The sequence below is a fragment of the Bos indicus genome, chromosome 4 (assembly GCF_029378745.1).
Source record: "Bos indicus isolate NIAB-ARS_2022 breed Sahiwal x Tharparkar chromosome 4, NIAB-ARS_B.indTharparkar_mat_pri_1.0, whole genome shotgun sequence".
NCBI classification, from domain to species: domain Eukaryota; kingdom Metazoa; phylum Chordata; class Mammalia; order Artiodactyla; family Bovidae; genus Bos; species Bos indicus.
The window spans coordinates 52,238,199-52,263,519 of record NC_091763.1 but is presented as its reverse complement, the minus strand read 5'-3'; the positions used below and the strand labels follow the sequence as shown (position 1 = coordinate 52,263,519).

Here is a 25,321-nt window from a genome sequence, read left to right as displayed (position 1 = left end):
AGCACAAACATAAACGGCACAGTGCAAGTTAAGAAAGACCTTCCTACTCGATACCCCTACGCTCTTAACCACCAAGCTGCCTCCCTCCAGGGTGTCTATTTTCTTGTCAACATGCTGGCTCTTAGGCATCCAGTTCTGAGTGTCGTGCAACGTGACCCCAAAATCCTTCCAGCCCCTCTGTGGGCGGAATTCGGGTCCTCATCCCCGACAGACGCTTCGCCCACCTGAGCAGGCCGGGATCTGCCTGATTGGGACATCCCCCTAATACCTCTCCTGGCCTGCGGCCGGACTGGGACCCAGCCAGGAAGAGGCGGCGGGGTGTGCGGGACCGGAGTCACCTAGCAGGCTGAGTTCGGTCCCCGCCCCTTCGCCCGGCCGCGGGGCGGGACTAGGGTCTCGCGGGCCGGGTAACAGGAGCCAGCAGCGGGAAGCAGCCGCCGCCCGGGCCGCGCTGGGCGAGGCGAGGCGGGGCGGGGCCGGGCACGACGGGAAGGGGAAGCCGCGCGGGCCCGGAGCCGCGCCGCACCAGCCCGGCTGCATCCACCGCTCACCAAGCGCCGCGATGGGGCTGGAGACCGAGAAGGCGGATGTCCAGCTCTTCATGGACGACGACTCCTACAGCCGCCACAGCAGCGTCGATTACGCAGACCCCGACAAGTTCGTGGACCCAGGCAGCGACCGAGATCCCCACAGGCTCAACTCGCATCTCAAGGTGAAGCCCAGGGCGGGCCCTCCCCTGGGTTTGAGGGCGTCCCAGAACCCCCGCCAAGGCCTGAGATGAGGGTGCCTCCTCTACCCTGCTCCGACCCCAACTCCCACACTTGCCACTGGGTCAGCCCCGCAGGGTCTGGGGCCCAGATTCTCGCCGCGGGGCCGCGTACGTAGCCAGGAATTTGTAACCAAATTCTTGTGCTCGCACCGTGACCCTAAGAGAAGGTGGGGCATCCCAGTCAATTCTATCTTTCTTGAGTACTCCTGGTTCCTGGTGAGGCAGGTTGGATGACAGTTCAGGATCCCCGAGTCTTGTCTCCGCAGGTGGGATTCGAGGATGTGATTGCAGAGCCAGTGTCTACGCACTCCTTTGACAAAGTGTGGATCTGCAGCCACGCTCTATTTGAAATGAGCAAATATGTGATCTACAAGTTCCTGACGGTGTTCCTGGCTATTCCCTTGGCTTTCGCTGCGGGAATTCTCTTTGCCACCCTCAGCTGTCTGCATATCTGGTGAGAAGGGGCACACTGGGATGGGCCAGCTTTCTGAGACGTCGGAATGTTCTTTGCCACCTGCCCCCTGCCCTCCCCTTCTTCCAGCTGGGCAGAAGAATGTGCATCATTTCCCAACCTAGTAGCAGGAACTAGGAGACCTTGAAAGGCAGTGTGCTTCGATAGATTTGTAGGTAGGGTTAGGACTTAAAAACAGAAGAAGGTATGTCCCTCTGTCCTCGGGTGTGATTTTCCCTCCAGTGCTAAGGCCCAGCTGATTGTGGAGGTGGAGATCTGGAGGCCATGCTTCCTGCCACAGGCTGCGCTCTCCTAGGGCCCTGTTTTGACTTGTGCCTCTGGTTCTGGGCAAGGCTCTTACTTCTTTCATCACCTTTCATTCAGTCACCACCTGTGTTTGGGGTAAAACAAAAGTGATCTCTGAACAGAATGCTAACGACAATATCATTGCAGAGGGATGTCAGACCTGGTTAAGCAGTGCTATGGAGGGGTTGCTCCAAGCCTGCCACTGGCAAATGGCAAGGATAAGACCAGAGAAGATGCAAGGTGTGTGCAATTAAGGTGTACAGGCTCCCAGCACAAATGAGTGAAAATTCAAACTACAGATAATGACAATGAGAAGGCTTCCAAGTTACTTTTTCACCTCTAAAGCCCCAATAGAAGTGGCATCTAGGGCATTAAAGGGAAAATAAATATAGAAACCTATTGGACATTTTAGGATGTTTTGAGTAACTTTCTTCACACAAAAAATGTATCATAAAGCTTCAGAGAACATTTTTAAGCATTAAAAATTTTTAAAGGAAATGTCATATTTGACCTATAAATTGTGTTATTGTTGTTTTAAAAGATGTCCACTTTATTCTGAGAGGAAGAGCATTCAGATTATCCCTGGTATGGCAACAATTGTGAATCTTGTCTTTTAGGGCAGTCCTGGAGAAATACATAACCCTTGATGCCGCCATATCTTTTTCTTAATCATTTTATATGGTAATACCACACCCTAATATATGTTGTGTTCATTGTTAGAAGTTATGAAATTGTTCTCCATTTGCCTTTACCATCTGAATTAATTTCTTTAGTCAGTTAGCTAGCTGGTTAGTTCAACTAAGAAAATTTATTGAGTACTGAGTTTGCGCTGGGTACTGGGCCCAGGATGAATGCGGCAAGATGAATAAGGCAAGATCTGCCTTCAGCTTAACTCACAGCACATCAGGGAAACTGGCTAGGTACAGAGGTAGCTGCTGAGGGAAACAGCTAAATCGGTGGGGGAGGGAAACACAGGGAAGGCTTTGTAGAAAGAAAAGAGTTTAAAAGACTTTTTAGGGATAAATTGAAGTTCACTAAACTTATGAGATTAAATTTAATGAGATTAAAAATTATGAGATTAAAATTAGCAATTTATGATATTAAAAATGACAAACATCAATGTAATTTGATAACTGAAAGCTGTAAACAAACGATATTGAAAGTGTCAAAAAACTACTAAGAAGAATGAAAATCTTTGCCTTTTTTACATGAATAGATCCTCAAAGGCCAGATTTACAATCAGGTCATATTTAGATATTAGCACAAATCAGCACATCTTTTGAATAAAACCAGTCACGTAACCTCTATGTCCATTTTCTCACTCTCCAAAATGTGAAAAACTGAGTGACCACATGGTATATTATGAAATGCTGGCTATGGAACTATTTGGAAATACAGACTGCCAGTCAAAAAAGCTAGGCTTTCGTAAAGCACTTGTGGAATAATTGATAACAAAAGGGTTTTTATTTACCAAATGGTAGTGAGATGTAAGTAAAACTACAATTAACCAAATGATGCTTCTCTCCACCTGGCTCTCCTAAGAATGGGAGATATTTTTGGTGTGGTGCTTCCAGCAGAGAATCATCAAACCACTTTTTTTCCAACCACAGAAACTGTATTATTTAACTTCAACTTATTTTTCAAATTACTTTCATGTTGGCACATTAATATTTAACTGTCATACATATGTCATCAGGCAGCTGTGATTGCAAGTAGAGGAGTGACTTCAAACAAAAATGTTTAGAAGTTAGTTTATACCTTGATAAAATAGGTTTATTATTAATGGATTACATTCCCATGACACGATAAGACCAGATCAAGGAAAAGTCTCATAGAAGAGCAAACATTTTAAAACCTTATTTTTTGGTGGTCAAGGCTATGAAAATATGCAGTTATAAGCTCTTTGAACCACACTCCATGGTCACAATGGATCTGACTTTAGATTAAACAAACAACAACAAAGCACTCACAACTCAGTCTGATGATGTTGGATCCTAGGCCAGAAGTATAGGACATTAGGAACAGGTGAATTGGTTTGAGTTCATATCAGAGACTGGTTTGAATCTGTATGCCATTTGACAACCACAGGTCATAAGTGTATCATATCAAAGAAATGTAACTTGAACCCCTCTGCCTTTTATTTTTGCTTGAACGTAATTCAAATATATAATCTAACTGATAGAAATGCAGTAGTAACAGTCTCATTTCCCAGAAGGTTTTAATATAGCTAACTGCTGTGACAAGGCAATCTGTGTGACACTATAAATACAAAGCTAAACAAAAGTCCCAGTTCTCACGGATTTATTGTCCAGTGGATGAATATATAATGTTGCTAATTATAAAATGTGTTTAAGAAACGACTGAGCCTGACACTGAGGCTGACACTATTAAGGCTGACGCTGAGCCTGAACGAAGTTGTGGGTCACTCCATATTGCCTGGAGTTTCAGAAAGGGAACCAGCTGGGATGTTAGAACACAATTTAAGTTTGTTGTCAAAGAATCATTGGATCCTCTGATCCAAAGTGAGAGAACAACTTGAAGAAAATGAAGTTAAAATCCTGTGAACTGAGTCCTCAAATGTGGGCAACTACACTTTTGTCCTGTGCTTAATTCCCTCTTAGGACATGGAGATCTAAGGCACTAGAGGTTAGAAAATTTCTCAGCCTAAGAAAGAATGGAAAATGCATTATATTCTGAGGGAAGTGAATTTGGTTAGGAAGCTTTCCAATCTAAACAAGTCAATTTGAGATTATTTTGTCATAATTGTTTTTATTATATATTCTGCCTTCAAAATAGTTCTATTTATTGTTCATCATAGTGGCTGCATCATATGGACATATCAGAGATGCATAGTAAGTGGTAAGCCTGATAGCTGCTTTCTAAGATTTCCTGTTCTTACATTAATTTGGAGGGAATTGCCCAAAGCCACACATCAAGTGAGAAACATAATGGGATAAGAAGTCAAAAGTTACCATCATTCAGGTTTCTATTCAACCATTTAGCTCTAAAACACCTAGTAATTAATTTTCTTTTTAAAAAAAATGCTTCAAATCTTAAGCACTTGGGAAAAAAACACAAGATAAATATAATTTTTGTAGAAAGTCCATATGAATAATTCAATAGTTTAAAAATATCTCTAAATCAGACAAATGCCTGATCTCCTCTTCATTTTTGGCTAAATACAACAGACCTTTATTTAAGTCACTGTTGAATAGGAAACCAAGAAAATCAACCTCACTTCTTTGTGCCCACCCAAGTAATAATAAAAATTCTACTGAAGCCCTCCAGCAATGCCTGAGAGTTCACAAATACTTTTGTGCCCAAAAAGCACTACTGTGACAAAGAACATTATGCAGAGGATTACTGAAAAACTTCACCAACCTGAGGAATATGAAAATATGAAGTTACTTTAAGAAAAGGCATACAGAAAAAATAAATTCAGGATATTCGAGTTCTTCTTGTCTAAGAATTCTGACATAATTGCAGGGCTCTTTTAGCTACATTACACAACTCTTTTCAGTGTGCGTAATTACTATGAAAAATTAATAATATAAAGCATAAGAGAATGTTAAATTCACTTCAGTTAAAATGTTTACCAAGGGTAAAGGATATCCTCGCTTAAAAGCTTACATTCTAATACGAAAGAGAGATATAATCATCTATGATATCTTTTGATAAATTTGAGAATTAAGAAATTTTTTTCAGTACTTCAGAAACACAAAAAAGGAGTATCCAACCTAGCGTGGTCCAATGGGGAGGGAAGACAACAGGAAAAGCTACCAGGAAGTGGAAATTCAGAGAAATAAGAAGATTTAGGCAGGTTAATATTTAGGGCCAGAGATCAAGTAAATAAATTTACTGTTTTGGTTAATTTTGCTTTACTATTTTAAATTGCCTGCTACCAATAGAAATAATATTGGTGTTGATCACGTACATGCCTGTTTATTTTTTTAAACATATTTTCTGTGTATCTTATCACAATGTAGGTAACTGTTCATTTGTTTCAAATGCTCAACCTGGCTTAGGTGAATTGGGCCACTGTTATATCTTTTCATGCATGTGCAAGAGTCAGCAGCCTTATTTGGAAACACCAGTAATCCTTACGTATCTCTCTTCCTCCGTTCCAGGATTATAATGCCTTTTGTAAAGACCTGCCTAATGGTCCTGCCTTCAGTGCAGACAATATGGAAGAGTGTGACAGATGTTGTCATTGCCCCATTGTGTACGAGCATAGGACGCAGCTTCTCTTCTGTCAGCCTGCAACTGAGCCACGATTGAATACTTGGGCCCCAGGTCCAGAGATCTGGATACTGTAATACTTGTTTTTATAACATAAAAGCACTACTGTTCTGTTAATTCCCCAACTGTTCAAATTAAGAAAGCTATTAAGATGGGCAACCACATGTAGAATGTTTATTGGCAGATCTTTTCAAATAATGCTTTTCTAATTAAAAGCCAAGGATTTCGTATCTAACTTTATAATCAGAATTATTCAGCAGGCAACAATTAATTTTAAAGGCAGGCAGTTTTTTCTTTAGTACAAAGGTATGCATTTTATAATGATGAATCTGTAATGATCAAGGGATATTTCTCTCAAACACTACAATAGTTTTGTGTACAACTGCTCATAAAAATATGGAATTTCCTATTTTTTTACTCTGGAAGTAATACTTTTTAAAACCTTTGCAGATAAAGTCATGGGGATACTTAGAGATAAGATAATACAAAGATCCTACAAAAGTAATGATAGGGGCTCTCAAATAAATGTGAAAATAGATTCATGAAAACATGTTCCTTTAAATAGGGTATTGTTAACTTACAGGTATATTTAACAAGAGGTTTCAATCTACTGTATATTTTGTAGTTATTGTAAATGTTGCCCTAATCAGATTGTTTTAAAGCACACTTTATATTTGTTATCTTGTACTAATATATAGAAGGAGTAAATGTATCTTCCATAAGGAACTTCATTGGTGAGATTGCACTGTCCAGATTACATAAGCATATGCATCTTCTTTGGTAATTGAATGTAAAAGAGAGATATACAAGGCTTTTCTTTCTTACTCTTCCAAGTGAAATCCTGAAATGTTTCATGGCTAATGTTTATCTGGCTGTGATCTTAATACAAACCTAACTGATATTTCATCTAAGAGATTATTTCTGTCTTGTAGTTAAAAATTAATCCTGTATTCTGCATTCTTATTGTTTCTCTTTACCTTCAAGTAATATTGGTGCTATTAAATAACATTTAAAATAATGGCTATTTCTGATACTTAAGTACAATTTCAGCTACAGTAATTCATGTATTAACTTCAGCAAAGTTGTTAACTTATTGGGTCCGTGCTACTGAGCTATGTATATATAAATTAAAAAGTAATAGCTACAAACTTTCAAGATATTATCTAATATAAGTTTTACTGCACAGTATAAAATTATTCTTATTATTTTTGAACTGTAGAGTCCTATTTCAGTGTTATGAGTCACTGTTGTTTTAAAAATCTCTATTCTAAAATAATAGGCCTACATAAAAGCTGTCTATAATGTGAGTGGTTAACTATAATTTACACACCCTAAAAGTGTGTCAATGCTCAAATTTCAGAATTACTATCAGAACTTAGATTAACATTCCTTTAAATAGTTTCATAGATGACAACTCCTCATTCAGTGACAATTAATTTTATTTTCCCAAGTTTCTAAGACTGGTGAATATAAAGGATGATTGAACTGGAATTCTACTGGGGAACCAAGCAAATGAATGATTAAATTATGAAGCTTATATCCTTTTGAAGGTAGCTACAAAGAGATTTTTTCAAAACTGTCTTAGGTCATTGTAGCATCATTAGAAAACACTCTCATGATCATTACAGCATTATTTCTCATTTGACAATATGGATATTACTATGTTAGTCAAAAAGGTCAATCAGTCTCATGACTTTATAGTTATACCTTATATTTAAGATGTTTTTAAAACATATTTGGATATGTCATTTGAGCAAAAGTATTTGATTAATAAAATATCTATTTAAATAAATCATGGCTTCTATCTTTTCAAATAGCAAGTTTTTTCAAATTGGCAAGTTTTAAAGCCAAAATATACATACATAGTCACATAAAAAAAAACCTATCAACTTGTAACAAGTAGACTATATGATTTTCTTATTTCTGAGTAGCATTGATCATCTTCAAAATCACTTTTTATTGAGATTTGTCATTAACTATTTTATTTCAGAGACTGAAATTTTGTACCAAGTGGACCTAGGTTTCATGTACAAATATGTTGGTTCTTTTATTTGTGAGTGGGGAAGAGGTGGGTGATGGTGGGACTTTCCCAGTATCTATAATAAACTTTTTAAAACTTATAAAGTGTGTTTATTGCTTTTATTACATATCAAGTTCATCAATAAAGAACCTTTTCAAACTAATTTTTCCTTATTAAAAACTTATAATAGGTAAACATACATGAGTTATTGCTTATTCTGGAATTTATTTGTAAAAAATTACATGATTGGTAATTTTTTTTATTTTCCCAGCACTTAAGAGGTTCCCTATAAGTTTTTCTATCACTTGATGAATATGATAGAATAGCATGTTCTTAAACCAACTATACTTCATATTCTTCATGAAATAGTCTCTTGCTAATCCTAAATAAACTCATATTTCTGTTTTCAATTTTTTTAAATAAGAAAGTAAAACAATATAAATCACATGTATTTGGATACTAGTACCAGACCAGAGTCCAAAATTATTTTTGGAAAGTTAGTATGTGAAGAGTAGCTGCTGATATTGGCATAGATTTTCCTGTTGTGAGTTAATCTGGAAAAATGACCTACCTCCAATAATAAAGTATGTGTTTTGCTTTGCAAAATGCTCTTTAAAAATGTGGAGAATTTAGAAGTCCTTTTCAGTAGTTGTCTACATCCCATGAATTTACTTAAATCATTTTCTTGGGAAATTGTTGGACTTAAGTGAAAAGAGCCCTGCCCTCCAGGTCAGGCATCTGGATGCCTATCTCAGTACTGCCATTACTGAGGTATGTCAGTTCCTGCAAATGGTTTCATCTCAAGGTCTCAGTTTCCTACTTTTAATGAGAGGATTGGACTCAAGGATCTCTTAGGAGCTTCCCATCTTCTTGTTTTCTGTGACTTCCATAGAATGAAGATTGGCTATATATATGCAATCATGCTGTTCAGTCCAGGAATTTTTTTTAAATTGATTTTTAAATTCATGAATTTTCTAACAAAGGACTGGCATTCTATAAATACAGGAATTAACGCACAGTTAAGTTGACTGAGACTTTGATTTTCATGACAGGGATTCCTAGATTTATGACAATTCTGTCTCCATCATTGTGAAGTTTCCCCCCTAATAATATGTTACCCTATGTTTTAAATTAATTACAATTATTTTATTTGTAGATTTTTTTTTTTTTTCTAACGTTACTGTCACACCACCATGATCATTGCTATCTTCTTTTGCCTGTCTAGTTGCTATAGCCTCCTAACTGGTCTCACTCCCAGTTTCAATATGATCTTTTCCAATCCATGTTCCCCTTCAAAAAAGAAGTGATCTCATCAAGATTCCATGCCCCTCCCCTGTGTAAATTACCAATTACATGTCATTGCCCTTATAATAAAATCCAAACTCTTCAGCAGTGTTCACAAGGCCTTCACCATCCACACATGGTCTTCAGCAACTCTCTTCTGAACACTCACTGAAGTGCCCATCCCTCCCCTGTCTCCATGGCAGCCTCACTCTCCCTCGGCCTGTGCTAACCCCTGCTGTTTCCAAAACTCCTTCACATTAATGCCTCTTCTATGTTTTCATATAAAATCTTGTAAGAACCCCTATTATCACTTGCCACATGGTAAAACTATGCCTGCTACCTAACCCCATTAGACTGCTGGTTAGGTCTTTGAGAACCAAAATGTGACTTCATTATTGTTTTCTGGGATTCTAAAATGGTGCCAAGCACTTAACAAGCTCAATCAATATTTTCTGAATGAATGGCTACATGAAAATATAATTGAAGAAAATTTGGGATGACTGCTGAGCTGGAGTGAAAATCACATTTTGACATTATAATTTTCTTCATTTGAGTGAGGAGTTTGAAAAGTACTGATCCTAATAAGATGTTCCTTCTCACCATTTTTCTCACTCATAAGCTATTAAGTTAGGAAAATTAAAATATATGTAAAGTGCATCAAGTATATTTCATCCTTCAGGGTAATGCCTGTCTACTCTCAATTCTCTTTTCTGAAATTTATTTTCACATCTTCCAGGGTAGGAAATGCTAGTATTAATACACAGAAACTGGTTAGGAACCATTCTCTCAGGCATTTTAGAAAGTTGCTATTTCTTTTACTACCCTATTTCCCATTTTGAAATTTATAATACTAAAATATTATTTTTATAGAATTTTACATTTTAGAAAACACAGTCTCATACACTGTCTCATTTGAATCCAGGACAAAATAAATAGCATAGTGGAGAAATCACATAAATGATAGCTTGGTTTCTGTAGCTTGCAATCTTATCATTTTTGAATGTTTACTTAAGATAACAAGAGTTTAAAGAATTTTTACATGGTTACATATTACTTTAAGATAAAAAATAGGTAGTGCTGTGATGAAAAATTAAGACTACTACTGCAACTTATCATAGATCAGAATTTGGTATATTCCTTCCTTCAAGGTATATATGTATACAGAGAAGACAAGAGAAGGATTTGAAGCAGGATGGAGCAAAGGATAAGGATATACTAAATATTCAGGTTATACTTCTTAGGAGTAAAAATAGTTTGGACTTCCATATCTAATCTTCCCAATTTCTCTTCCCTGTTAACCCCCAAATAGCCAAATAAGCAAAAGAATGCACCCTGTTGTATTTTTAAATCATTTTTGTACCCACTCTTCAGCTTCTTTCTTCAAACTATATCTGAACTGCCACCTCTGAAACTTTACACTGTGATGCTTGTTTAAATGAAAGGTAGCTGTGGGTGAGGTAACATTTCAATCTATTAGTAGACATCCATTACTTCAATGTGAATGGATGATCTGAAAAAAAGAATGATGAAAACTATGTAAGGGACCTGAGCAGGAGGGCCTTGAGTGGGGTGACACTTGAGAGCATCCAACACTGATTAAAAGACACCCCACCAAAGAGAAAATCAAGACAGAAAAGGGGAAACAGGAGGTTCCAATGACACAATCTTCACCCTTCACAGATTTGTTTCTGGAAACCTCTGTTCAAACCCCTAGTCAATGGAATTGGGTCAAAGGAAACTGAACTGAGTGGAAGGAGCTGAAGTCAGTTAAGACCACAAAGAAAAGTTACTTATGTCTTCTTAAATGAAAAGGGCCCTGGTAGGGGGCATGAGGGCTCTCCTAGAACCCTGTACCCTAAAGACAATGGCAAAAGTTAAAATAAAAACTGTACTACAACTTGTGACCATCTGTCTCTCTCCCACCTCACCTCTCTGTGCTTTTGACTGTTGCCATGTATCTGTGGCAAAGACCAGGCAGCAGTCAGAGAAATCAGAGGACACCACTTCAACATTTATCCAAAAATAGGACAGACACCTATCCGCCTGCACTTGGACGTGTTTGTCATTTGGCTTGGCTGCACAGCTGGAGAAGTCGTTTTGCCATTATAGGAAAAGGTAGGGGTGGAGAAGAGAGAAAGGAAGAGACATGACTCATAGTGGGAAAGAGCACGTAACCAAGGGCAAATATTTCTCCCAGACATAAACGGAGCAGGAAGAGATAGGAGCTACAGGTCATCTTTGGAGCATTCTTTTCTCTCCCTGCCTCTGAGTAACTTGTCATCAAGCACCTGCCAGTAACAAAAGGGGAGAAAAGGGCAGGAGGCAGGACCTGCCTCTAACTGAATCACATATAAGTTCCAGCCAAGGGCTGGCTCAGCTAACTGGGGCAGTGAAACAAGGAGACATTTGGAAAGCTGCAGGGATAAACACCATTTCCCAGGGAGGCAGGCGGCAAGGATAACATGTTTCGTTTACCGAGAAGGAAACTGGTTGGAATCCTTCATACATTACAACAGTGGGAGAATCCTGATTTCTGGTACAAATAATAGTTCCATTTGTTGAGCATTTATTACCTGCTGGAGGTTATTTGAGGCTTCCCAGTTGGCTTGCAGACTACAGTCCATGGGATCACAGAGTCGGACACAACTGAGCTACTTACACTTTCTCAGATGGCTCAATGGTAATGAATCCCCCTGCCAATGCAGGAGATGGAAGAGATGTGGGTTCAATCCCTGGGTCAGGAAGATCCTCTGGGGGAGAGCATGGCAACCTCCTTCAGTATTCTTGCTTGGAGAATTTCATGGAAGTGACTGAGCATGCATTCATGGGCATTTATTTAATTTGCACAATAACTCTATAATATAAGTTCTATTATCATTTTTCAGATGATAAGTTGAACAATTTTCCCTAGATCACACAGAAGTCAAAATTTAAACCAAGAGAATCTGACACTGGAGTTCAGTCACTTAATCACTGATTAAGATTACACACATATTTCCTCACAAAGTCAATATCAAAATAGGCAGCAATATGGAAAATGAAATGTCATGGAATATATAAAAGTCAGTGGAATATATAAGAAAAAGAAGCATAAGATGCAAGCAAGCCTTCCTCTCCAGTTTAGGTATGACCTTGTTGAAGCAGTAACAGGAATAGCACACATTATGTAGGGTTTGGGAATATAAACTAAACTAAAATCACCTCAGAGCATCTAGCATAGTCAATCAATTTCATGGGATCCTCTGCATGAAGGGGCCATGAAGAGGGCAGAAGGGGTGAGGGAGGGCCATGATCAAAACATTGGAAATAAAGCACCAAAAAACTTTTTTCATCATGTAGAAAAAACAAGTGAGCAATTAACTGAATTATTTATATATATTTTATTTAGGCAAGAGGAAGATCCTATGATAATCATAAATTTGAAAACAGACCCCTGAAAAAGAGACAGAGTTGTTGGCATTATTAAGTCGAAAGGTAATTAAAGAGCCACCTAAAAGATGAAAAATATTGTACAAAAATTCCTTTATTAAACTATCTTTTTTCTGAGAGAAAGTCTAAATGAAGTCATCCAAAGTGATAATTTCATTGGAGTAGACACACATAAAAAGAATTGTGATCCTAAATATATTCAACAAGGGGAAATGGCAAAAAGAAGATCTTAAAATATTTTTTCCTGAAAGAACTTTGAGAATGATGAGACAGGTCAGATGCAGGCAGTCTTTATCATGCGTGATGAACTAGGGATTCACATAAAGATTTCCATAATTTCATGATTCTTAGAGTTGAAGAAGTATTCAGAATTGGAAAGGGAAAGTCCTCCCAGTCTTAAAGTCTTCTGTGAAGCTGGCCCAGCATGACACACTTCTAGTGCAGGATGGGTTTGGGCTACCTTGAAGCCTTCCCTAAGAAACTGCTCTGTCTCCTTGTACAGTTAAAGATTGGTCTGCCTCACCTCTCATCACAGTCAATGTGTTTTGGGTCTGGCTAATGGCAGAACTTTGGCTTTCCAGGTGGTGCTAGCGGTAAAGAACCTATCTGCCAATGCAAGGTTTGATAAGAGACACAGGTTTGATCCCTGGATTGGGAAGACCCCCAGGAGGAGGGCATGGCAACCCACTCCAATATTCTGCCTGGAAAATCCCATGGACAGGGGAGCCTGATGGGCTACAGTCCATAATGTCGCAAAGAGTCGGATAGGACTAAGCGACTTAGCACAAAATGGGAGAACTTAAAACAGTTCAACTCTTTTTGTAGCAAAAACCATCAACAAACAAGCAGGGGGAAAAAAAAACCAACAACAACAAAAAACCTCATCTTGGCTGCCGCCCAGTTTATAATTCTTGATTTCACATTCCAAGAAGCCTTCAGTTTATAGAAATGGAAAGAACTGCCAGTTCCCTGCAAGCAACTTGGCAAATGTAGCCTGTCGGGTTCCCCCTTAAATGATGTTTCCTTCAATTTGCTTACAAATATTTCTCTAACAGTATGTCACTTCCTTTTCAGAGTTGGGATTCCCTGTTAAGTCATCCAGGATGCCTTTCTATTGCTCTTTCCATTATGATGTATAGGCTCTTCTATGTACATATTTTTGAAGGTTTTTCTTCATTCGTGGTTCTTACTCAGGAGAGGACTTTCTTTTTTTTTTTGGCTTTTTTGTTTATTTGCTGACATAATGTCTGCCATTTTTATTCATTTTCTCAAGATTAATTATTAAAAAAATATGCCACACTTTATAGAAATCAACACTCTCTCCCGTATTTCTGTGCATCTGGGACTATAGAAATGTCACTGTCCTTGCCCTACATCTTCAAATTAACATTCTTGGATCACAACAATAAGTCTTCCCAAAGGGGAACTTCTGGAAAAGACACGTTATTTCTTGGCTAATATATCCCCTTTTTTGTAGCATGTACCAGCCATATAAATAAGAAGTATATATTAGGGGATAAGGAGGGCATCCATGAGCAAGTCCACAGCTGTTGACAGTCATAAGACTATAGACAAGCATAAAGGAATATGTAAATATACTGGAAAAAAATCATGTGACAACTAGGAACCAACTCTTCATTTCATTCATGGTGGAAACTCCACTGGCCAACGCATGGACACTGATGAGGTAGACCAGTGAGTTACAGAGCCACAAAGAAACGATGTCACCTAGGAGGTGAGGAATAAGATCTGCAAAAAATCCTAGGATGTCCTCTTCCTAGTAGACAATTACTATGGAGTCACAAAATCTATAATACTTGGATTCTCTCCCAATGAATTGTACCATAGAACTCAGAGTGATCATGTGAAAGGGATGTGTGATGAGAGCAATAGCACAATGCACTCTTTCAAGCGGTCTCCTTGATAACTCTGTCAAAGGAAGATGAAACTTCTTTCTCTATGTTTCCAGATCCTGACTCCTCAACCCTGTTACACTTCTGGTAATTCTGTAAAACTTTACCATGGACCACAGTTCCAAGGATTCCTGAACAGTCTTGGAGTTAAGCCTGTGAACAACCTATGCTGCCCGTAGATGTTCACAATGTGCTGAGCATAACAAAACAGACCAGGAAGCTGACATGCTTGCTGCCCCAAAATATTTGTCCTATTGCTGGAGTTAGAGGCTCATATCCCACCTGCTTGAGCACCTTCACACACATAAGCAGCTGGAACAGAAATCGGAACAGAGTAGCCCGTGACTGGCCAAGTCCAACAATATGGCACTCGCTGACAGACAGAGCCACCAAGCAACAGAGCCAGCCTGATATCACATGCCAAGGCCACCAGCTTCACTGGCCCAATCTCATACACACCCACGTACTCACCAACTTACGTCTCGCTGCCCAACTTCTGCCTTTTAAAACACATTGAGAAAATAAGCATTTTCAAGTTTCCCCTAGATCACTGCTTTTCAAAGTTTAATGTGCACATGAATTACCTGGATATCTTGTTAAAAAGCAGATTCTGTCTCAGTAAATCTGGAAATTGGACCTGAGATTCAGATTTGTACCTGGATGCTGCAGGTCCTTTTGAGTAGCAAGATCCTAGTCACTAACTTGAGTAAGACATGGAGAGAGGTGAAAATAAAGTAGCTGTCAGTCAGAGGAAAGAATAAATTGAAAGAGAGATTACTTGGCCTTCTGAAAAGATTCTACAGTCTGTCCCATACCTATAACCCCCCATATTATTTCAGGGAGGAAGACAATTCTGACTCCATGTTGGAAAATGTTTGATTTGTTTTTCATTGCTTTTGTTATTACGAAAGTCGCTCGGTCATGTCCAACTCTTTGTGACCCCTTTGGAATTTTCCATGCCAGAATACTGGAGTGGGTAGCCCTTCCCTTCTCCAGAGGATCTTCCCAACCCAGGGATTGAACCCAGGTCTCTCACATTGCAGGCAGATTCTTTACCAGCTGAGCCACAAGGAAAGCCCAAGAATACTGCAGTGGGTAACCTATCCCTTCTCTAGCGGATCTTCCCAACCCAGGAATCGAACTGGGGTCTTCTGCATTGCAGGGGGATTCTTTACCAACTGAGCTATCAGGGAAGCCCTGGAAAAAATATTCTCCAGGCCAGAATACTGGAGTGGGTAGCCTTTCCCTTCTTCAGGGGATCTTCCCAACCCAGGGACCAAACCCAGATCTCCCACATTGCAGGGGATTCTTTACCTGCTGAGCCACGAGGGACGTGATTATAATCATACTTAATAGCTTGCCTCAGAGGACCCTGCCCCTCTGCTTGACTGTAAGCTAAACTGCCTTTGTTCAGCTCAGATAAATAATTTGTCCCTGCTGCTGCTAAGTCCCATCAGTCATGTCCAACTCTGTGTGACCCCATAGACGGCAGCCCACCAGGCTACCCATCCCTGGGATTCTCCAGGCAAGAACACTGGAGTGGGTTGCCATTTCCTCCTCCAATGCATGAAAAGTGAAAAGTGAAAGTGAAGTCGCTCAGTCATGTCCGACTGTTATCGACTCCCTGGACTGCAGCCTACCAGACTCCTAGGTCCATGGGATTTTCCAGGCAAGAGTACTGGAGTGGGTCGTCAGTGCCTTCTGGCACTTATAATTTGTCCCTACGCACCTGCAAATAGAAGAGGTTAACACACCCTTTCCAAAGGCTGACCATTCCTTTGGAGATGTTTTGCAAGACTGAAGACCCTTGCACTTTACTTCCCCACTGCCTCTCCCCTTCTATTCTACCTTTTGACTTTAGTTCCTCATTGATTTTCCTCTAACTCTACAAAAGAAGCTGGCATCCAGACTCCTACAAGATGGTTGTTTTGAGGTGCTAGCCTGCCATCTTCTTGGTCTGCCAGCTCCCCAGTTGGTCTCTTCCTTGCCTCATCTCTCGGATTCATTGGCCTGTCCTGTGGCAAGCAGAGTGAGCTCGCACTCGGTAACAATATCAGCTTTAAAACACATTCACATTCCCTCTGAAGTAAGGTAAATTAATTGACAGAAAAGTCAGCAGTGCAGAATTAAACCTATCCTCCAGTATGTACAAAAGCTGATGTTACAGTCCCAAATTTTCTCTGGAATTGGTTAAAAAAAAAAAAGAAAAAGAAAAAAACCTCAATATGTAAGTAAAAGGAAGTTCTCTATGAAGACCAGACCACTTAATAAATGGTCAATTTTAACTGATATGTACTTTTTAAGAGTGAAATATTTTATGATTAAGCATCATTGCCTCACAGGGAGTGGCTGTAGACATAAATTTCCCCCAGGTAAAAGCAACTCCTGGTAAATAGTTTATTTACTAGGGAAAGGGCCAAAAGGAAAGACAGTTTCCTTTGTTAAATAATGGAGCTCTGACTAAGCCAGATGGATTGGTTACAAAACAAAGGGCTTTTGTAAAGGACTCCTCCCAAATATTTACATTAACTTAAGAAAAAAACAGAAGTTCTACTGTGTATATCTCCTTATAAATTCATGGTAATATTTAGGCACTACTATCATTTTTATTCTTTATCATTTCATTATAATCTAAATAAAAATTATTTGTTAAAATAAAATATTCTCATATGCTGTTTAAATATACTATATATAGTATAACACGGAGAAGGCGATGGCACCCCACTCCAGTACTCTTGCCTGGAAAATCCCATGGATGGAGGGGCCTGGTGGGCTGCAGTCCATGGGGTTGCTAGGAGTCGGACAGGACTGAGCGACTTCACTTTCACTTTTCACTTTCATGCATTGGAGAAGGAAATGGCAACCCACTCCAGTGTTCTTGCCTGGAGAATCCCAGGGACAGGGAAGCCTGGTGGGCTACCGTCTATGGGGTCGCACAGAGTCGGACACGACTGAAGTGACTTAGCAGTAGCAGCATATAGTATAAGCGTTCTTTGGAAGGAATGATGCTAAAGCTGAAACTCCACCTCATGCGAAGAGTTGACTCATTGGAAAAGACGCTGATGCTGGGAGGAATTGGGGGCAGGAGGAGAAGGGGACGACAGAGGATGAGATGGCTGGATGGCATCACTGACTCGATGGACGTGAGCCTGAGTGAACTCCAGGAGTTGGTGATGGAAAGGGAGGCCTGGCATGCTGCAATTCACGGGGTTGCAAAGAGTCGGACACAACTGAGTGACTGAACTGAACTGACATTAGTATAAGTATATATGTAGTATAAGTATACTAGTATACTATGAAATGCCAAATATCTCAGGTATATATGACATTATATTAAATCATACTATAATACATTTTGTTGGCTTATTAGGTTTTCTGAGAATTGGTCACACATTGAATAAGATTTTATGGAGTTTCCATCTTCCTAAAGAGTGATCAGAATTTTGTTTCACTTGAATAGGAGGAAATGTAGTCATTGTCCACATATCTAAATATTCTACTTCTCCCAACTATATGTAATATGGTAATCTGGCTCACACCTTGACCCAAATTTTTCTGAAAAATGGCTATGCTTAAGCCTGCTATTAAACAATCCCAATCTTGGATTAGCTAGGATTGCAATTATCATTAATTTTATATTGACATAAATCTACCTAGATGAAAAAAAATGAGCCAAGTATTTTTTACATTTCTTCTCACACTTTCTAACTATATTACTCCTTAATTATGTCAGTGTTTGGACTAAGACTTTTCCTCTCTTTAATGAAAGCTAGAAGGATGATTTTAGTAGGGCTATTATAATCCAATTATTAGTCAAGGTAGGTAGATCCCTCAATTTCACCGCAGTTAGTTTGATTTCTTATATGGCATCATGATGAAATGATGAGCTGAACCTGGCATTTTAAATGGATTTGAAGCATTAAAAAAAAGAGAATTCAATGTGATTTGTGTTTGCTTACATTTAGTATTGTTAGGTAGTTAGAATAGGGAAAAGGAGTCCAAAATGGTGGTGGCTAAACGACAAAGAAAGGTAAAAGCCTGGGAAAATGGAACAAAAGAAAATCTGAGGACTAGAGTGAGACCCTTAGGTGAAACAAACACACGCCCTTCCTGGCTAGCCCAATTTGCATAGGGCAGGCTCAGCAGGGAGGAAACAAAACGTATAAAAAGAAGAAGCCAAGACAGATTGAGGCCTCTCCTTTGGGGTCGGCTGGCCCTCACACCTCGTGGTTGTACTATCCAAGGCTATGGTTTTTCCAGTAGTCATGTATGGATGTAAGAGTTGGACTACAAAGAAAGCTGAGTGCTGAAGAATTGATGCTTTTGAACTGTGGTGTTAGAGAAGACTCTTGAGAGTCCCTTGGACTGCAAGGAGATCCAACCAGACCATCCTAAAGGAAATCAGTCCTGAATATTCATTGGAAGGACTGATGCTGAAGTTGAAACTCCAATAGTTTGGCCACCTGACAGGAAGAACTAACTGACTCATTTGAAAAGACCCTGATGCTGGGAAAGATTGAAGGCAGGAGGAGAAGGGGATGACAGAGGATGAGATAGTTGGATGGCATCACCAACTCAATGGACATGAGTTTGAGTGAACTCCAGGAGTTGGTGATGGACAGGGAGGCCTGGTGTGCTGCAGTCCATGGGGTCGCAAAGAGTGGGACATGACTGAGCAACTGAACTGAACTGAACTTGTTTGCTGAATAAAACTCTGAGCCATAACCGAGCTGTAACACTGGTCCACTGTTTCAAATCTTTGTTGCAGCAAGATAGAACCAAGGAAATTACACACTCTCCAGACAATATTTTCTCAATATTTAAATTTACCTATATGCTGACAAATCAGATTGTATTATGATTTTGCTTTTAATGTAATTTATGGGGAAAAATTCAAGGAAAAATTGACTGATAAAAGAAAAACAAATCTTTAAATTTTGAATACCTACTATTAGAAACAAAATTTTGCTGCTTTTTCAAAGAAAAATCATGTATCATCATATTGAGTTCTAAGGCTGGAGGAATCATAATGACAATGACAATAAGATGGTCTAATTTTTTGAAGGTAAGGTAGACTCTTAGCTGCCTTGAAAATCATATTCTGCTTTAAGGCAAGAGAATGTGCCTTGTGACCTGCTGGGACCCTCAATCTGAGGCCCTCTGTCAAGCATCATATTGTGAAATGAAAATATCTCCGGCCATATTAATAAATAAGAAATGTCACAGCCATCAGTAATTTCTGGCTTCCAAATGTGAGTGAGGGCTCCCAAAACTTCGATCCAGGGATGCTGTAACCCCCCATGGTGACTGCTGAGGAGCTGAGGGAATGCAAGAAGCAAGGTGAACAAGGATTGGCCCCAGATAGCTGAGGTATATATGAAAGGAATGAATTCAATGAGCCCAGAGCCGTTCATCTACCCATATACATAAGCTAAGTTCCTTAACTTGACACCTGATCTTTTTGATGTTCAGACCGCCTGCTCCCTCTGCTGCAAACTTGTATATAACCTGACTTCGCCTCCTGCCTCCTTGGAGCAGTTTTCTCAGAGCTACTGAAATGCTGTCTCCTGGGCTTGGAGTCCTAAACATTCCCACCAAATAGTATAACTCTACTTCCAGGTTGTGACTATATTTTTCAGTCAACAATATTTAAGAATCTTCACATAGAAAATCTTCATTTAAGATGAAGAGATTTTGTTATTGTTGTTACAAATGGTTTAATAGATTTTAAAAATAATACATAAAGCTTTCTGAGAATGAAATAAAAGAAGCAAAGGGTATATAGAATTGATGCTTTTGAACTATGGTGTTAGAGGAGACTCTTAAGAGTCCCCTGGACTGCAAGGAGATCCAACCAGACCATCCTAAAGGAAATCAGTCTTGAATATTCATTGGAAGGACTGACACTGAAGCTGAAACTCCAATGCTTTGGCCACCTGATGTGAAGAACTGACTTATTGAAAATGACCCTGATGCTGGGAAAGATTGAAGGCGGGACAAGAAGGGAACGACAGAGGATGAGATGGTTGGATGGCATCATGGACTCAATGGACATGAGTCTGAGCAAGCTCCAGGAGTTGGTGATGGACAGGGAAGCCGGGCGTGCTGCAGTTCATGGGGTCGCAAGGAGTCAAACACGACTGAGTGACTGAACTGAATTGAATTGAGAGGGTATATCTCAGAAATTCGATTAAGACTTGAAAAACTGAAAGCCAAAATCCAGTCTCTAGTGACCCACACACAGTTGATGTAGATTTGGCCTCCTCACAGCTTGCTGCGTTCACACCCTTGCCTTGGCCTCATCTTGGGATTTATTTGCCAGTCCCTTGACTTTGGGTGACTTGCCATGGCCAACAGAACAGAAGTGTCAGCATGTCATCTCCAAGTGTAGACTTCTCGAAGTCTGGCATATTTTGTCTTACTCTTGTGCCTCCGTTACTTCTCAGAGCCTGAGAAGAAGCTGCCCTGACTAACTTGCTGGTCCCAGGAGGCTGAGAGGCATACAGAGCAAAGCCAGCACAGACCTGCAGTGGGAAGCAGAGGTGCCCCAGCCACCCCAATCTAGACCAGCTGGGACCCAGCCAAACCAACCCATAGATTTGTGAAAATAAATGGTTTTTCTTCCACTGAGCTTTTATATAAATTATATATTCGGAATTTAAGGGTTTGCTATAATTCAAAAAGACCAGATAGATTCTCAGTTCAATTCAGTTGCTCAGTCGTGTCCAAATCTTTGCGACCCCATGGACTGCAGCACGCCAGGCTTCCCTGTTCATCACCCAACTCTCGGAGCTTGCTCAATCTCATGTCTATCGAGTCGGTGATGCCATCCAACTATCTCATCCTCTGTCATCCTTCTCCTCCTGCCTTCAATCTTTCCCAGCATCAGGGTCTTTTCAAATGAGTCAGTTAGTTCTTCCTGTCAGGTGGCCAAACTATTGGAGTTTCAACTTCAGCATCAGTCCTTCCAATGAATATTCAGGACTGATTTCCTTTAGGATGGTCTGGTTGGATCTCCTTGCAGTCCAAGGGACTCTCAAGAGTCTTCTCTAACACCACAGCTCAAAAGCATCAATTCTTCAGCACTCAGCTTTCTTTGTAGTCCAACTCTTACATCCATACATGATTACTGGAAAAACCATAGCTTTGACTAGACAGATCTAAATAGATCTTAGATGCTACTAACAATATCTCACCAGGATTATTTTTTCTTCCAGTTTTATTAAGATATAATTGATATACAGCACCCCACTCCAGTACTCTTGCCTGGCAAATCCCATGGACGGAGGAGCCTGGTAGGCTGTAGTCCATGGGGTCGCTAGGAGTCGGACAGGACTGAGTAACTTCACTTTCCCTTTTCACTTTCATGCACTGGAGAAGGAAATGGCAACCCACTCCAGTGTTCTTGCCTGGAGAATCCCAGGGATAGGGGAGCCTGGCTGCCATCTATGGGGTCAAACAGAGTCGGACACAACTGAAGCAACTTAGCAGCAGCATAATGATTTGACTTTTATAGATAGTGAAATGATTATCCCAAAGTTTGAAAGTAAAAGTCACTCAGTTGTGCTGGACTCTTTGCGACCCCATGGACTATACAGTCTATGGAATTCTCCAGGCCAGAATACTGGAGTGGGTAGCCTTTCCCTTCTCCAGGGGATCTTCCCAACCCAGGGAATGAGCCCAGGTCTCCCGAATTTCAGGTGTAGTCTTTACCAGCTGAGCCACAAGGGAAGCCCATCCCAAAGTTTAGTAAACATTGACCATTTAATATAGATACAAAATTAAATAAATGGGGGGGGGTGAAAATTTTTTCTTTCTGATGAGAGCTCTTAGGATTTACTCTTTCAACAATTTTCATATATAACATATAGCAATGTAAATTATATTTATCACATTGTACATCAGATCTCTATTACTCTTATCTTATAACTAGGGATTTATACCTCCTTACCCTCATCTAAATCCCAAGGGAAGGAGGAAAGCTAGTGAATGATGACACTTTTGATATATTTGTTCTTTTCTGGATGCCCACCGAGCCTTCCCCCACTCCACTTCCCACCATACCTAGGGAAAGATTAATACAACAGAAAAGCAGAGATGAAGAGAGAAGGTTTCTCTTGATTCCAAAAGCCTTGGTCTTGGGGGAATTTAGGGCATGAAAAAGAACTGTTGAGTGATATAGGAGCAAGACTTCCCGGTCAAGGGAGAATAAGTTAGGAAAATAAGCAAAGTAGTTTTTGACACATGTGCACCTCTAGGACTGACCCAGATGAGGGAGGGTTTAAAAGCAGAGGTACTTGTGCCACCTGCTTGAGTAGGGCCCTCTGAGGAGTTCCTTCCAAGTGGTTCCCCTGCACAGTGGCAGGGCATTTATTCTGTTCTCCACACCACATTCACCACATGAGGCTCCATGATGCTGCATCAGGCCTGCCCACTCAGATTTATCAGACTTGCACAGAGCCCCAAGAAAAGGAAAGAAGTATCAAAAAGTGTCTTTAGCCCTACGGGTCATATTGAATGAGCATGAAGGACATTATAGCAGCATCCCCAACAAACCAGTGACTGAGGACAGACAAGACGATGCACCATCAGCAGATCCAAGATGTAAAACTAAGGAAGAGACTCTCCTCCACAGACCCACCCTGACAGTCCTTGGCAATAAGCCCCTGGAATTTATATGCAATACAATCTTAACAAACTGGAAGAAACTAGGAACTGATTGAGATGAAGTTTCTACCACCTGAAGGAATGGGGATTTGTAAAAGAAATTAAGTTCAGTTCTTTAAAAAAGAGAAAGTTTTATCTCACAAAGGACTTCAATAATCTATGTTTTCTACTTTTAAAAATCTGAATCAAACCAGACAAAACAAAATTATTTCATCAAGCTGATGGTAGGTATTCATGATACTATTTGGTATATCTGAGATGGTTGAACTATTTTACAAAACAAATTTTGCAAAAGAAAATATATTTATTCCAATCCTGAATCTATGTACTGAAATTTGCCTCCTGAACCCTGGCATCTGCTATGATTTAGGCAGTATCCTCAGTGCTTTTAAGTGCATCACCTCATTGAATGTTCATGACACCCCTCTTGAGTAGATGCCAATTATATTTTTTATTTTACAAATAAAGAAAGGAAAGCTAATTTAAAGAAACAGTATAAAAAGAATATTTTCTTAGCCATCTTGATCAGATTTTTAAGATGTAGAAATAGTTGTCTTTTTTTTTTTTTAAGAAAATAAATAGAAAAAAATCATTTAAGAGAGTCAAAATGAAAAGACTCAAACAGGAAGATTCCAGTGAGGCCTTCAAACCAGCACAGGAACAGGAAGGGATTGGGTAATGAGGCAAAGACTTCTCTAGAAAGCGATTTTTTTCCATGTATAAAATGAAAGGTATAGAAGAAGTTATAGCAGGTAAGGGAAGAAGGCCTCAATGGGCTTTGGTGTATGAGGGTGAATAGGGAATGGTATGAGAGGTGGTGGTGGTGAAAATGAGGTAAATACTCAGCGGAAATACAGGCTGTAAAAATACTAGCATTTATGTACTTGTATATAAATAGTCACTGCTCTAAAATGTACTCCCTCCCCTCTTGTCCTTCTCCCAAGGGCCCCAACTCCTAGTGAGCCAGCAGCTAGCCAGCAGGACGCTAAGGCACAGCACCAGAGCTGGGACCAGCCCTGGAATGACTCCTTGGTGGCTCTGCATACTGGTTATTAAATTGTTTTTATATCACACCTAGTGATAATCCTTATTATAATCCAAGATATTCTTTTTGAACTCATCAACAAAGGCACATTTGGGCAGTCTCAGCCTTCTGTGTGTTAAGAAATCTTTGAAAGATGACTGCATTTTCAAACTTTCATATCATTATAAGTGGTCAAACCTTAGACTCCTAATCCTGGAGCAGGAATCAGATGAAGCCAGCTGAGAGTATGAAGAGGACCCAGGGAGGTAAGGATGGGAAGAGGAAGCTGAGCTAAGGGGTTTAGGAGGCCAAGAGAAGGAGGTGAGAGAACATAAAAGGCAATGAACGTCACAGTCTTGCCATGAGCAGGCCCTCACTGCACTACTTAAGAATCCTACACCCCATAAGCTGTTAACAGTACCATAGTTATTTACCAACTTTAAAATGTTTCATTGCCCCACAAAACTCCTTAAGATCATTTTCTTGTCTTTAAACTTCAGTTTTTCCATTTTGAAGATGGCTGGTTTGATGATCTACATCCTTTAGCTCTCTATACAGTAACATTGAATGCATGAGCTAACCTTTAAGACAGCTTCTTATTAAAAAAAAAAAAGGGCAAATGGGTCTCCATTTACCCTTTTTTTTTTTTTTTTCCTAGTCAATGATTTAGAGAAGTTATTAACCTGCCTCTAAGCCTAAAGTTATCTGTGTGGGTATCAAATAAAAAATATACATTTTTTAACATGATTATTCATTTCAATCTTATACTCTGCTAACAATGTCATACTTCATCTTTTCTTTATATCTCATAAAGTTGGATGCAGCCAAGTATCTAAATCAGCTATTATAACCAGAATATGATCTGTTTCTCTTTGGTGCCAGCTTCTTGTTGGGGCAGGTTATTGAAGAATTTGTGGTTTTTCCTCTCATTAGGAATTCATTTTGGCCTTGACAACATATCACTGATCATTATGATTCTATGTACTATGCTGACTTTGGGGTGGAATCCCCAGGGAGGCTGCTTTCCCTTCTTTAAGTGCTAGTTAAGCATTACTCAGGCCTCCCCACAAAGTCCATTCCTTGCTGGAATGCAGGACATGCTGTCTCCCTGTTCCTGTTGACTTTTTTTCACAATCAAGATTACTCATCCCAGCTGAAGACTGGATAACAATAGATGGGAAACAGCTTCCACATTTTTCCATAGAATAAAACTCAACTG

General features: G+C 39.7%; 1 protein-coding gene, 1 long non-coding RNA gene and 1 pseudogene across 4 annotated transcripts in view; 1 reads left to right on the top strand and 2 right to left on the bottom strand.

Moving 5' to 3' along the window:
• The window catches only part of LOC139182710 (uncharacterized), a 266,009-nt gene that overhangs the window by 135,824 nt on the left and 104,864 nt on the right, over positions 1 to 25,321 (bottom strand). The gene's annotated exons all lie outside the window — the stretch shown is intronic.
• On the top strand, positions 438 to 7,889 carry CAV2 (caveolin 2). Of its 2 annotated transcripts, XM_019958730.2 has the most exons (3): positions 456 to 712; positions 1,036 to 1,223; positions 5,654 to 7,889. In XM_019958730.2, the coding sequence occupies exons 1-3, from the start codon at positions 563 to 565 to the stop codon at positions 5,802 to 5,804; spliced, it is 489 nt and encodes a 162-aa protein (XP_019814289.1). In that variant the 5' UTR covers positions 456 to 562; the 3' UTR covers positions 5,805 to 7,889. The 2 variants fall into 2 exon arrangements, with proteins under 2 accessions (XP_070643899.1, XP_019814289.1); XM_070787798.1 differs by lacking the exon at positions 1,036 to 1,223 and having other exon boundaries at positions 438 to 712.
• LOC139182709 (mitochondrial carrier homolog 2-like) lies at positions 7,460 to 17,135 on the bottom strand (annotated as a pseudogene).